The sequence below is a fragment of the Typopeltis vanoorti genome, chromosome 21 (assembly GCF_054136105.1).
Source record: "Typopeltis vanoorti isolate ZY-2024b chromosome 21, IOZ_Tvanoo_1.0, whole genome shotgun sequence".
NCBI lineage: Eukaryota > Metazoa > Arthropoda > Arachnida > Uropygi > Thelyphonidae > Typopeltis > Typopeltis vanoorti.
The window spans coordinates 15394006-15409644 of NC_143569.1; the positions used below are offsets into that span (position 1 = coordinate 15394006).

General features: G+C 35.6%; 1 protein-coding gene across 4 annotated transcripts in view; it reads right to left on the reverse strand.

The window, feature by feature from the left end:
• LOC150094641 (tudor domain-containing protein 7-like) overlaps window positions 1-15639 on the reverse strand; it is a 624604-nt gene that overhangs the window by 336144 nt on the left and 272821 nt on the right. For all 4 annotated transcript variants that reach the window (XM_090410991.1, XM_090410989.1, XM_090410990.1 and 1 more), the window contains exon 10: window positions 10026-10089. In XM_090410991.1, coding sequence (XP_090267117.1) covers window positions 10026-10089 — 64 coding nt within the window. The remainder of the gene's footprint in view (window positions 1-10025; window positions 10090-15639) is intronic.

Genomic DNA, 15639 nt, shown 5'->3' on the forward strand with positions numbered 1-15639 from the left:
CAACAATATGGAGTCATTAAGACACTACACAACAGGGCTAAACTTATCTGTTCAAATGACAATGCCCTAACCACAGAACTAAACCACATTCTCAACACTTTCTAAGCCAATGGCTATCCCCCCCCCAAAAAAAAATCCAAAAAATATTGAAACCAATTAACCACACCCCCCCCCCCCCTCACAACAAGGATTACTCTAAATCCATCACCATACCCTATATCTAAGGCACCTCAGAAAAAATTACAAAAATCCTAAAAAAACATGACTTAACTTCTTGTTACAGACCATATAAAAAATTGGCATCCCTTATCCACTCTACTAAAGACCAACCTCCCCACCCTTAGACCTACCTGGTGTATACCAGGTCCCTTGCAGTCGTAAGCTGTCCTACTTTAGCCAAACAGGGAAGACAGCAAATATCAGAATTTCAGAACATAAGGACTACACCTGGTTTCACCAATACAGCCACTCTGGTCTTGCTGACCATGCGCTGGATACCTGCCATAGAATACGGTGGAAGAAAGCCACGATAATACACCATAGTAAATACAAATATGAAAGGCTTTTCATGGAATCAGCTTCAGCCCTAAGAAACAATTCAAACCTCAACAAATTTGGCTGCATGAGACTGCCTCAAATTTGGGAAACCTACATCAGAAGACCTTCAGCCAAATCGCCCAAGAATACCATCATTGCCTGCTAGGGGGCACCATCAGGACTTTAGGAGAAATAAAAGCTTCCTTCTTCTTCCTGACTTAATGTTTGTTGTGCCTGCATGCACGTGTCTTGTTCTTAAGTTTCTTGAAAATGGCAATGTGATATTGACGAAATATTGAAGTATATTAAAATTTATTTTAATGTATATCCTAGTTTACGTTGTAATTTCCTTAAATTATTTAGTTAAAAAAAAGTGGTATGTAGGGAGCACTGTTGAGGCTATGTTATGGCACAGAGACTGGTTTCTCTCTGTATGGAATCATGGCTGATTATTTTCTCTCACTGCACATCCTCACTATATCCTTCTGTCTAAACAAACTTATAAAGACTCTGACAAATAACAACAGTGACACTACAACCAAAGTGAATATCCCTCAAATCAATCCATTCAAGAAAGCCACATAACCAGTCACAGCATACAAACCATGCCAGAATCTCTTCACTAAAAGCTCACTTTCCCATCCACTTTACTAACATCTGCAGCATTAATTCAAAAATAAATGACATTCACTATCACTTGCAGTCTTCTAGACTAGACATCTTATTCCTGACAGAAATCCAGATCTGCCAGGAATAAGAGATTCTGGCTGGCTCAGGGAATGGTTAAGCCTCAACACACAGGAATTATTTTCCATGTATAAAGGCCTTCATCCCCCTATTCAACCAATAATCCTCATGCAAAGCAATCAAATAAAAAATTCAGCTTATCTACTATTGTTCATCTCCAGTTCCCAAATTACACACTTTATGATTATTTTCACAAGGGTCAGACCTGTGCTTTTGTGAAATCTGACATAGCCTGCTAGAGAATTGTTAATTTAGAATCCTCTGCATTTAACCTTCTCTGGCTCAAGGTTTCCTTGCCACATTTAGTAACATTCATTTGTTGCATTTACTGGTCCCCAAACTCTGAAAACCATAAAGATCTTTTCAAATTCCTTTCCATGAAACTCAACCACCTGCAATCCAGCTATCAGTTATCCAAATAGTGAAGTCATCTTCCTGGGCAACTTCAACATCCACATTTCCAACTGGCTCTCCTACTTCAACACCAATGATCAAGCAAAATAAGAAGCAGTATCCTATGCTAAATGTAATGACCTAAAACAAATTGTACATCTAACCACTCAAATTCCTGATCACCCTCATCACTCTAAATACTCTGGATTGCTCTATGACAAGTCATTCTTCCAGATACACTGTAGCAGTCACCTCTCTTCTTGGCAACTCAGACTATAATCTTGTACAAGTCTTCTGTCTCACAGAATGCCCCTCCTCCAACCACTCCCAACCTCGCATCTTCTGACATAGCAAAGGAGCCAACTGGGATTACCTCTGGAATTTCTCCTCCTTTTCTTGGTCTGAATACTCTACTAACCTGACCCTAGAACCTACTGAAATGAGTCACAGAAATTATTCTCATGTTGGAGGCTTAATGGATTGTATACAGCACTCAGAAAGGATTAAAACAGATTTTAATACTTACTATATTTTGTCTCAATCACTGAGACATCTTCGGGTATTACAAATAAACTAATGTAACATATACACAAATACCACACAATACTAAGCTAACCATGTGGGTGACTAAAGTCCTATCTAGGTGCTGCACCCTCTATGGGCGATTGTAGGTGGCCTAGAATGTAAGGTGGGATCTCTGATGATTAATGTTTCCCAAATCTTTAGAAGTTTAATGCAACTGTATTTATTTTGATTTGGTTGATTTCTGAGAGCTGTTGTAGATTCTAAAAATAGTCTCTCTTTTTTAAATTTACTGTGGTGGAGCATGGTGGTTTTTTCCCCAAGAGATCCTGTAGGTAATATCCAAGATGTGGTCAGTCAGGAATCTCTCAGAAATCAACCAAATAAATATGATTGCATTAAACTTCCATAGATTTGGGAAACAATCATCAGAGATTCCACCTTACATTCTAGGCCACCTACAATCGTCCATAGAGGGTGCAGCAACTAGATAGGACTTTAGAGTCACTCATGTGGATAGCTTAGTATTGTGTGGCATTTGTGTATATGTTACATTAGTTTTTTCTGCAATCCCTGAAGATGTCTCAGTGACAGACAAAATATAGGAAGTATTAAAATCTGTTTTAATCCTTCCCGAGTGCTGTATACAATCCATTAAGCCTCCAACATGATGTCCTCACAGCACTTAAGCCTCAACACAGAGAAATTATTTTCCTTGTATAAAAAGGCCTTCATCCCTCTATTCAACCAATAATCCTCATTCACCTTTCAAGCCCTAGTTCAACTGAAAATGTATTAAAGCAATAAAATAAAAAATTCAGCTTAATGCATATGGCTCACATGAAGAACTCTGGTTTCATATTTTGTCTTTACCAAAGCACGTAACATATGCAAATCAGTCATCAGCAGATCCAAATCAGTCATCAGCAGATCCAAATCAGTCATCAGCAGATCCAAATCAGATTTGATAAAGGCCAACAATAGAAAACTTGCCTCTTGCTAAGGCTGCTGGATGTCACTTTTGCTTTCCCCCTCTTTCATATCCAAAGATAAAGCTGAACTCCTGGCATCACTCTTTTCCTCTACCACCTGCATATATGACCAAGGGGAATCACTTCCTATCATACCTGAATCCAAGCACTGTATGCCTTCTATAGTTTTAAACAAAAAGACATCAGCAAAGCACTAAATAACTTGAATACTAAAAAGTTTTCTGGTCCTGATGGCATCTCTCGAATTGTTCTTGAACACTGTGCTCCAGGACTAACACCCATCCTGTATCATCTCTGTAATTTATTACACATATTTGGTACTTATCCCAATGCATGAACGCAATCTCATATCCATCCTATTCCAAAAGAGGACGATAGAAGTCTACCATCAAACTACTGACTGATTGTCATCACCTCTGGCCTCTCTAAAATAATAGAGAAAGTCATTGAAAGCCAACTCCTCTACTACTTAAAGGTCCACCAATTAATCAGCAACCACCAATATGGATTCTGTCATTCAAGATCCACAGCTGACATCACCCACCATTGGACATGTGCCACAGAAAGGTTTGGCAAAACTTGTGCTATCACCCTTGACATTTCCAATGCCTTTGACCACGTGTTGCATCAAGAGCTACTAAGTAAATTGTCATCCTTTGGTCTCCTTGCCACTTTCTCTCTGGTCATTCTCTGCAAGTCACAGTAGATAGCTCTCTCTCTCTTCATGCTTCACCCCCAATTTTGGAGTGCCTCAAGGCTCAATCCTAGCACCTACTCTCTTTCTCCTGTACTTAAATAACCTACTCACAATAATCACCACTAATCCTATCCACAGCTTCACGGATGATAGTACTCTCCACTTATCCTACTCATTTGACAAACCATGCAATACTCTGATATCATAGACTACAAGATATACAATTAGTGCCTTAAACATTGATCTAAATACTATTATCCAATGGTAAAAGGACAACCTTGTTCAATGCCACCAAAATACAGTCTAGCCTTTTCTCACGCAAAAGAGATCCCAGTCCAACTATCCTTACCCTCAAGGAATACACAGATTGCCAGACAAGATCAGATTTCTTTGCTTGGGCATACATTTACCTCCAGTCTTTCCTGGCATAAACACATGACATCAATAGCCTCTTCAGCATCCAAGCAGTTTTTGTTCAAGAGCTTATTTTACACCCAACCAACTCCTGTTCATGTTTAGAATACTACTTGCATTTTGGGTGGTGCACCTAAAACTTAATTTAAATCCCTTGATGCTGTTGAGAGGTGAGCAATTGGGCTCATAGATGATCCCTCTCTCTCTCTCTCTTACAGATTCACTTCAACCCTGTATCTCTCAGTCTATTCTACAGGTTCTTCCATGGTCACTGCTTCAGTGAATTGGCATCATTTCTCCACTTTTTGTTGCACTTGCTTATACAACAGCAGCAGCTTCCCAACATCTGCAAACACAGAGAATCAGCTTCTATTCTTTCTTGTTTATTCCATCCAACTCTTTCTTCTGGAATGGTTCTTCTCATGAAGTATTCTCAAAGAACTACAACAAATTTCTAAAAAAAAAATTTTTTTTTTTAAAAATCGAACAAACTTTATCTCAGTCCTCATCTGCAAACCACACATTGCACTGATGTGCTTATAGGTCTCTCAACCTTTTTTTTTATGATATCAATATATATAAGTCTATAAACTACATGACTGTTATAAATCAAATGAATAGTTTCATTTCATTTGCAACTTCAGCATAAATCACAATGCCACAATATGAGATCATATCTTGATTTATCAAATGCGTCAAATCAACAAAGGAGAATGAAATTAATTGAAAGAACATCCCATTGGTTTATACTGATGGCATTATTTCCTTGAAAACTATATCCAATTTAATTAAGGCAAGTAAGCCTGTGGATATTATCATAAAAAGAAAAAGACTACATGATATGTTGTATAGGCAAGGACTCAATCATTACTGACCCAACTCGGCTGTCCATAATTATATCTTTGAGCAAGTAAATTTTAACTGTAGAGAGCTAAAATTATTAATTAAAACTACCAAAACATGCATCAAGCGACAGAGGAAACAACTGAGAAGGCAAGTCATATTTTGCAATTTCACAACTACTAAAATCTAGAATATTATCAAAAAATCTAAAGGAAAACTCTATTCAAGTCATCTATGATTGATATTAACTTGCAGTTGTGAAACATGATCAACAACATAGGGAGATAACAGAAAAATTATCAAATTTGAAAGTACTGAAAAAATTTGACCCATATACTGCATGTTAAAAAGTTAAGTGGGAATGCAGAATTCAGTAAGTAGATTACATAAATCAGAAAACTGTGCTCAGGAAATTCCAAAGTGAATAATTCCAAAGTCAAAAATAAGTCCTCTTATTTTCACAAGAGTTGTATTAACAAAAAGGAAGATCAAAATAAGATAGTAAAAAATGAAAAATTTAAAAATGTGCATGACCAGAGAAGAGACGATAACAGGATGCAAGATAGTCTTGATTTATTTGGTATTTACTTCGGTAAGACTAAAACTGAATGAGGAGTGATTATATTTTAATGATTGTCTTTTCATTAATTCTGCTTTCTCTGAATAGGAAAATAATATTTTGACAATATGTCATAATATTTGGTTATGGTTTTTGCAACAGTAATGAATTTGACTTAGTTGCAATAATGATAATGATTATAATTATGCATGAATTCTAGAAAATGCAAAGCAGTGTGATAACAATATCCTGGAATTCAGTGCATGATATTAGCATTCAGTGAAGTGAAGTTTAAAAAGGTAAGAATAGCCGAGATTTTGCAGGTTTTCTTTTTTTTGGGGGGGGGGGTATGCAACTTGATATTATTAATAATGTTAGAAGACCAAAAGCTAAGATCTGACAACAATGAAGACCTCAAAATAAGATTAATTTGGAAGAACATCATTGATAGGAAGCTAGTAATAATGTAAACTAATCACATTGTACTATTTTAATAATGTGAATTATGCTATATAGGGAACATATCAAAAGGCCTGTGTAACCCTATTTGTATCCTATAGTGCTTAGTCTGCCTGAAGAAAGACCATTCTATGTTTGATTCTATGGGGGGGGGGGGGTTTCTGATAAACACCTAGAACAAAAATTATTCTTATATATAATAATAATTTTTGTTCTAAGTGTTTATCAGAACTTTTTAACATCCATGGAGTCAAAAGACTCATTGCGGAAGACCCAACATTAACATAACCATTATTCCCACAATACCTGTCATACTTCCCCTTAAACTCATTCACAACCCACCTCTGGCAATGCATTCCATCCATTTACAACCCTCCAAGCAAAAAAAATCTAGTCCTAACACTCTTGTTAACCACATGCTTGTATAATCTCCAGGGATGACCCCTCGTTCTCTCCCTTTATGCACTGGTCTTAAAAAAGTTATCAGTATCAATCCTATAAAACCCTTTTAATAATTTATATGCCTCTATCATATCTCCTCTCCTACATCTATCAATCTATCCTTGTAGGAGACATCCCACAGGCCTGCAACAATTTTCGTAACCCACCTCTGAATCCTCTCCAACATTTCCATATCACCAAGAAATCTAGGTTACCAGATCTGTGCACAATAGTCCAAATGAGGTCTTATTAATGCCTTATAAAGTGGGACAATCACTTCCTTATCCCTGCTTGTCAGTGTGTTCTTCAATAACCATGTAATCTGATGTGAAGTTTTGGCAACCTTTGCGATATGCCCTCAAAACTTCAGCTCTCTGTCCACAACTCCCAAGTCTCATCAACTTCTTGCAGTTCAGTTCCATTAATATAATAAACAGCATGTGATCTCATCCTTCTGAAGTGCTTACACTTGCCTACATTAAACTGCCAGCCATTTAGTTTATCCCAAACTGTCAGCCTATTTAAATCATCCTGCAAGATATCCACATCATCTGAATTAACTATCACTCTTCCCAGTTTTGCATCATCAGCAAACAAGTGGATATCTCCTTTCAAAGTATTCCCAATATCATTGATGTACAAATTAAATAATAGAGGACCAAGCACTGAGCCCTGAGGCACACCACTAGTCACCTGCCTTCTACTGGACTCTGCTCCACAATAAACTACTCTTTGATATCTATCCACTAGCCACCCTCTAATTCAAATCACTAGCCTCGGATCCATACCCATTTGCTCCAATTTATGCAACAGAGTTCTATGCAAAATCTTGTCAAATGCCTTTGTGAAGTCCAGCAGGATCACTGAAAAAGGATTTCCTTTATCCAATTCCGTTGTTACTTCATTATAGAAAGTGAGCAAATTGCTAAGGCAGGATCTACCCCTTCACAAAACCATGTTGCCCCTTATAAAGCATCATATTGCTGTCCACCCAGTCCTGAATTCTAATTTTTATCAATTTCTCCAGAACTTTAACCACCACTCCTGATATACTGATTGGTCTATAATTTGCTACCTCAGTCCTGGATCTCCCCCACCCCGTGGAATAATTTTCCCTTCTTCCTACTCAATTGGGACTATACCAGAACTGAGGCTTAAATTAAACAGCCAAGTTAGAGGAGGTGCTAATACTCTTGCAAATTCCCTTAAAACATGGGCTGATATGCCATCTAACCCAATGGCAGTGTTAGCATTAAGGTTCTGTAATATACTAAGCACTTCAAATTCTTCTATCACTAAGACTCTCTCATCAGTCAATGACACACTCATCAGCAATGACACATTCGGCACTGCAATATCACAACCAAGATGGTACACTTATGCAAAATGATCACTAAACTCAACTATTTGATTAGCTTCTGCAATTTCCTTACCATCAACACTTTTTAAAGTCATCCTTCCAAAGATATTCTTCCTTTTACTTGCCACATAACGAAAGAACTGCTTAGAATTTTTTTTTTGGACTCATCTAGCTTCCTCTCATAATTAGCTTTGGCCTTCCTTACCATGCAGGCTACCCTTCCTGCCTGTATCTTGTGCCACTCATGGGAATGCTCATCACCTTTTTCTTTATACTTATACTACAGTTTTCTCTTTATCTGCAACTCTCACTTAATATTATTCATCCATCTTACTCCTACCTGATTCCTCCCCCTGACTCTGGGAATACAGTCAGATACAGCTTTCATTAAATACTCCTTGATAATCTCCCATGCACCATCAACATCTCTCCCCTTTAAATTCTCATGCCATAGCACTTTTGAAAGCTAACTTCTCAGCTTGTCATAATCACCAACCTTGTAATTCCACATATAACCCTTCTTAACAGAATATTCAGCACATAGTACAATCTCCCAAGTCAAGACCACATGATCACTTTCCCGAAGTAAAGACAGTGTATCCTTACTGATATGTTCCTTAATTAAATTAATAAATAAATTCCTTACTGATATGTTCTCTGATGCTATGACCAGATCTAACACACTCAAATCTCTTGTCCCTTCTATTACATGCTGTCTCAGGTAGTTATCTCTTAACAATTGTATAAACTCCAATTCCTTTGTTCCTTGAGACCATTCCTTCTCCCAATTTATGTCCCCATAGTTAAAATTGATAATAATTACATGTCCTCCACTTATCTTACTAATTTGCCAATGCATACCATCTACATTCTCCCTTATACCCCTTGTATTATAGCAGCAACCAATTACATATTTCATCCTGTTGATTTCTATCTCAACACCAAACAGCCTCAAATGAACTACCCTCTACATGCCTGTCACCTTGAGGCAGTTCTACCATTTTTGGCTTTAACACTTTGTCTATCATTAGTGAAACTCCTCTCCCCACTCTGAAGATACTATATCCCTTACATCACTCCCTATGACTAAATCATTCTTAGTTAACCAAGTCTCACTAATTTCTATTATATTTAATGTGCTTTTTTTTTTTTTTTTTTTACAGATAGGGATTGTACGTCCAGTTTTCCCAATATAGGGTGAGTTACAGGTGCAAAAGACTCCAGGGTGTGCCAATGGGTGGAGAGGATCCTTAGAGATGTTGAATATTTTTTTTTTAATTTTAAAGGTGGTTTAAAAGTGGCATTAAGATTATAATGATGTAGAATTCTATTGATTTTTTTGGATAACCCTTTAATGTATGGGAGTGTTATGATTTTACTGTAATCTATATTACTTTCTGTGGTTTTATGAAAAATTTTATTAATAGTATTTTTGCTATATCCATTATTTATAAATGTATTGCTGATAATTTTTAATTCTAGTTTAAGAGATTGTTAATTTTAAGTTTATTAATAAAAAATTTTATTTATAGTATTTTTGCTATATCCATTATTTATAAATGTATTGCTGATAATTTTTAATTCTTGTTTAAGAGACTGTTCATTAGAGCAAATTGTTATAGCTCTGTTTTTGACGGTGTTGATGACTCCAAATTTCTGCGTAGGGTGGTGATATGAGTTAGCATGTATATAGCCGTTATGTGTACGTTTACGGTAAACAGTGAAGGATAGACTGCCTGAGGGAAGACGTGTGACTAGTGTATCCAGGAACAGGAGCAAGTTTCTTATTAAGCTAAAGTTTTACTCTAACACAGTAGTTGTATCCATAATTTTTCGTAATGTATTCTGATCACTGTGTAAGCATGAAAGAAAGTGATATATATATATATATACAATGTTTTCTCCTGCAAATTTCATTCTCAAATCTGAAATGCATTCATTCTATAAGATTTTAAATATGCAGTTACCACAGAAATCTATCTTTCAACCTCAAAACATAAATATTAATTATCAAAAACTGTAAAAAATCTAGAAAATTCTGTACAGATTTCTAAAACTTACCTTGATATCATGCAAACTGTTTTTTGACTGAGGAGGATAAAGAATACATCGACCACAATTTAAGCTAAGTAAATGGGCAGAGAAACAAGAAATCAAAAAAATCACTTCAAAAAATGAAAGAAAATAAATAGTTACTTATAAAACTATAAAATGAAAGAAGAATTAAACAATTATGTAATTCAAAAGTGGTAACATTTTTACTGCTTAATATTTTCAAGTTCATCATATTCACTTAACAGTTTACCTGAGTGGCTTTTTTTTTTTTAAAGAATAATCATAATCCTTTCATTATCATCAGCCAGAGATTAATGCTATTCTAGAATTTCGCACACAAAGTTTATTATATAATATTCATTTAAAGAGAATAAAACATTTGAAGTAAAAAATTAAGTATAACTTCATCATTCCAATCACAGTGAGAACAGAATAGTAATGAAGTATTCTGTTATCACCATCATCAGTTGCATCAGTCCCCCCCCCCCAATATTAGTTAGACAATTTAAAAGTATTTGCTGGTTGACTAGGGTCTAATCTCTCTATTATTGTTTTTAAACAGAGTATTGCCTCTCTTGTTCCTTTATTCTTTCTGAATCCAAATTGGTCTTCATCCAATAGACAATCTATTTTTGAATAAATTCTATTTTGAATAATTTTTAGCAGAATTTTGCTAACATGTGGGATTACAGCTCTTGTTCTAAGTTAAATGGTTGTAAGGTTGCATTTTCCTTGGGATTTTTTTTTCAGATGTGTCCTGGATATATGGAATGGTGATATTTTGTATAATCTCTGCCTTGAAGGGGAGAGAAGGGAGATGCAGTTTCAGAATTTGATATTTTTGGGGGACTGTAGCCACTGGCTAAGAAATTAGTTAGGGTACTACTATCAGAACCAATCAATTTTGCCCTGTTATAGAGGTTTTATAATCCCATTATTGTTGGGGGAGGGGGGGGGGTCATTGTTGCTGGTGAATGTATTTAGCAGTATGTGCAAGTTTTCTAAATGGAGGATGCCAGGAATTCATCAGGCTGGCACGTAATCAGAGTGTCTAGGAATAAGAGACTGAGGCTGCTGTTGCTTTCCTTTTCTAAGGTAAAATGGATCCTGGGGTATATATTGTTTAGATGTGTTAAAAAAATATTGGGAGTATTCAGGCTATATTGGTCAAATGGAGAACACATCACAGCCAGAGAGTGGATTTATGTAGGGCAGAGTTTAAGACTTTTCATTCAAAGGTCTCCATGAAGAAGTTGACCAGGGATGGAAAAAGTAAAGAATACATGGCTGCTCCCCCCCCCAATTGTTTGTAGAATTTTCTTGCCAAAGGAAATAGACCGAGTTCATTGTGAACAGCAACAGGGCTGAGATGGGGGGGGGGGGAATATGGTTTCGATGAGATATAAGGAGTCTGAATGGGACATTAGTAAATAGAGAGAAGACATCAAAAAAGACCATTGTCAGTGTGTTGGAGTGCGAGGGTTTTTTTTTATACTAGCTTTAAAGCTGGCTTGAGTTTTTTTTTTTAAGTGTGAAGGTGTGTTGTCAGGATAATGTGTGGGCACTGTGGTCAAATGTTTGGCTAATTTGTATGTGGGTGAATCAAATGCCACCCACAATGGGACATAATGGCATATTTTGCTTATGGATATTTGGTAGCCCAAATATCCATAAGCAAAATAAAAAAGTTCACCATAAGCTCTGGCTATTTCATTGTTTGACAAGGAAAATCCTATAAACAGAGAGAAGATAAATTATCCATGGGTTCTCCACTCTCTCTCTCTCCACCTCTGACCAACTTCTTCATGAAGACCTTTGAAGAAATAGCCTTAAACTTTGTACACCCCCCCTCCGCTTCAGAGAAGAGATTACATAAAATCTATCATTTCATAGTGTGACAGATGCAGAGGAGGTTGTTCAACTAATGAGTGCCTAATTTGCTAAAAGATATCAACCTAGTGAATGCAACATTGAATTCACTGCTACTAGGGTTTGTCAGTTTTTAAAAACCGGTTTTTAAACTTATAAAACTGGTTTTAGATACTAGAATTAATATGTAAAAATTAATTATTTAATTAAAATCGTTAACATTATGACTTGAAATCGCTCTTGAAACAACTCAAGTAATGGATCTCATTTATACGTTTTATGACAATGCCAAATGTGAAACTATAAATGAATTGTATTGTATTAAGAAGAATGGGAAAAAAATTTCTATAACTTTAGGTGAGTAGACTAGCATAAGAAATTGCAGATATTTGAATATCAATGTACACATTTTGCAGGTGATCTTAATTTGGGTTTAGTTCCAATAGCTAGTTCCTACTATGCTAAGAAAACATTAGAATTAGTTTCTGAGAGGCTACAAATTTTTAACTTGGATCTAGCAACCGACATAGTTGCAGTGACAAATGATGGTGCTGTTGTTATGAAAACATTCGGCCAATTATCACCTATAATTAACCAACTATGCTATTCACATGCCACACACTTAGCAGTTACTGATGTGTTATATAAAAATAAAGAAATTGCTGAAACCAATGTATATGTTACAAGTGAGGAATCAGAAGGTGAAGTAGAATGTGAAGATGACTATGGCGAGGATTTTTAAATTCTCTTGATCTAGATAATGACTGTGGATTCCCTATGTTCTCTGACAATTACAATCAATCTTTTTAAAAAATCTCCCATAAGAGATAGCATCTTTCAGAATTATGTAAAACAAGAAAAAGGAAAGGAATTATGTCTGATTCTTGACTACCAAACAAGATGGAATAGTTTAGAAGCCATGATTGAAAGATTTATAACATTAAAAGAATATGTTGTTTTAGCTTTGAATGATATTGGTGCTTCTCATATGGGGAATGAAGCTCAATATCCTAAAATCATGGAGCTTCTTAAAGAGTTAGGACCAATACGTCTAGCAGCTGAGGTGTTAGGGCAGCGAGATGCCAATTTATTAACAAGTGAAGGCATATTTGAAATTCTGTTAAATGAACTAAAAAATTTAAAGACTGAAATTACTTCCAAATTATTAAATGCTTTAGAAGTACGAATTCAAGAAAGAAGACAAGTTAGTAACCCTTTTGCTATATTTGTAAAATCCACAAAACATTTCAACAAAGAAATCTAGTGCATTTCCATTAGCTTCAAACCTTGATATTATTAAGTTATCTGGAAAAATATTGTCTAGAATATATCCAAATTCTTGTATGGAAACAGATTCCGATGATGAATATATCAGAGACAGAGAAACCATTAATCAGGGCAATAGTCTAAAAGAAGCCATGGAAAAATCAATTCATAGGTTTCTTGAGAACCTGAAGAAATAATATCAAATCCAAAGACACTGAAGGTTGAATTTTCAGTATTTCAGGCAACCAATAAAAGAACAACGAATCTAGATTTATTCTTTGATGTCCTGAAAACAATAAAACCAAGTTCAGTAGCCAGTGAGAGAATATTTTCTATTTCATGCAATTTTGTATCTAGAATAAGAACAAGATTAAGTAATCGTTCAGTGGATATTTATGTTTTTTGAAATCATATTTCCTGAAGAAAAATACTAAATGAAATAAAAATTTATATAATTTATATTTTGTATGGATATTAGTTATTTTTTTTTAATTTGGTTTTGTATGGAGCATATTTTATTTTATTTTTTTTTTAGTTCCATAAATATTAAATAAACTGAAAAATTTTAAAGTATAAATTTTTTTATAGTTTTAATTATATATTTTTCGTAAAAACTGGTTTTACCCATTCTTTTGGTAATACGGGAATTCAAAAACCGGTTTTTTCAAAAGTCGGTTATTGTATAAACCCTAACTGCTACCTCTTCTGCAGAAACTCAGGTGTATAAAGAGGAGATATTACAACTGTTGCACAAATTGAATAAGAATTCAGCAACAGGGACGATGGGATATCAGCATGGTTGCTAAAGGAGCATTTAGCTGAAATGGCCATTCCTTTGACCAGACTATATAATTTTAGTCTCACAACAGAGGATTTCACAGGAATGGAAAGAATATATGGTAATATACTCTTTTGGAAAAATTGATTAGGTCTCGCATTCAGAAATGGGTTGACAGCAAATCGCTACTTTACAATGAACAGCATGGGTTTACTAGTGGAAGGTAATGTTTTAGCAACTTGCTCACATTTTCTAATAATGGTACCAATGAGTTAGACGAGAGGAAAATGGATACGCTGATACTTTTGGATTTTGCTAAAGCTTTATTTGAGATGACACAGCATGGAAGAATGTTGCATAAGATGGAGAATATGGGATTGGATTATAAAGGTATTAGTGTCAATAAGAAGATAGCTGACTGTCAGATATCAAAAACTGATCAGGCCAGGATCATGGAGTGTTAGTAGACAGCAAGTTGAAATTCAGGGACCATGTAGCAAAGATTGAAAATACAACTTAAAACATAACTGCAATGCTGAAATAAACTTTAACATGTAAGGATGTCATTTTGCCTCTTTACAAGGCCTTGATAACACCTCACTTGGACTACTGTGGGCAGGTTTGGTCTCCTGGTTTCTGTTGTGATTCTGATACAGTGGAGTGTTCAAAATGATATCAGGATTAGAATACTGATTATGAAGGCAGATTGAGAATTTTTAGACTGCAGACACTAGCAAACAGCAGAAAGATGGGCGATATGATTGAGACGTATTGAATTCATTCACACTGTGCATGCAGTGTGAATGAATTCAAGAATAAGTATGATAGCTGGTGTGTGTAATATGTGGCTTCCCTCGATGAGTCCCCGCCTACCTGGAGGTCTCTCTTAATAATAATATATCAGGGAAACATCCAAAAAAATTAACAAAAATCCTAAGGAAAAACAACCTTACAACTGCTTACAGACTACATAAAAAATTGGCATCCCTTATCCACTCCACTAAACACTAACTACATTCCTAGCCCTGCCAGGTCCCTTGCAGTTGCCAAGTGTCCTACTACAGCCAAACAGGCAGGATAGCCATTATCAGAATTTGTTAACAAAAGGACTAAATCTGGTTGCACTTCACAGTCACTCAGGACTTGAAGGACTTATATAACAGCATGTCGTGTGGCAGTCTATCAAAAGATTTTGCAAAATCTAATAATAAATTTAGTTTAATCCTTTAAACTTCCAACGTTTTGCAAAATCTAAGTATATGCATCTCCCTTGTCCAAGACATTTGTTAGTAAGTCATGTTTTACTAACTTATAGTACATAAGTTAGTAAAACATGATCTCCCTTTAACCCATGTTGACAACCACAGAGAATGCTACTGTTATCAACTTATTTCTGTATCCTACTTCTTGCCAATCTCTAGTATCTTCACAACTCCGGATACACAGACTGGCCTATAATTTGTAGCCACAGACTCATCACCACCTTTATGCAGTGGAATAATTTTATCTTCTTTCCACTCCCTTGGAACCTGTGCTGGTGTAAGACTCTCATCAAATAGTCATGCCAAATCTACTGCGAATTCCCTGCAAGATTCTTTTAAGACACAATGTTAGGTGTCATCAAATCCTATCGTCTTATTGACATCAACGTTATTTATTTCTGAAACTATCCCCTGATCACTTACAATTAATTCATCCTCTCCTATG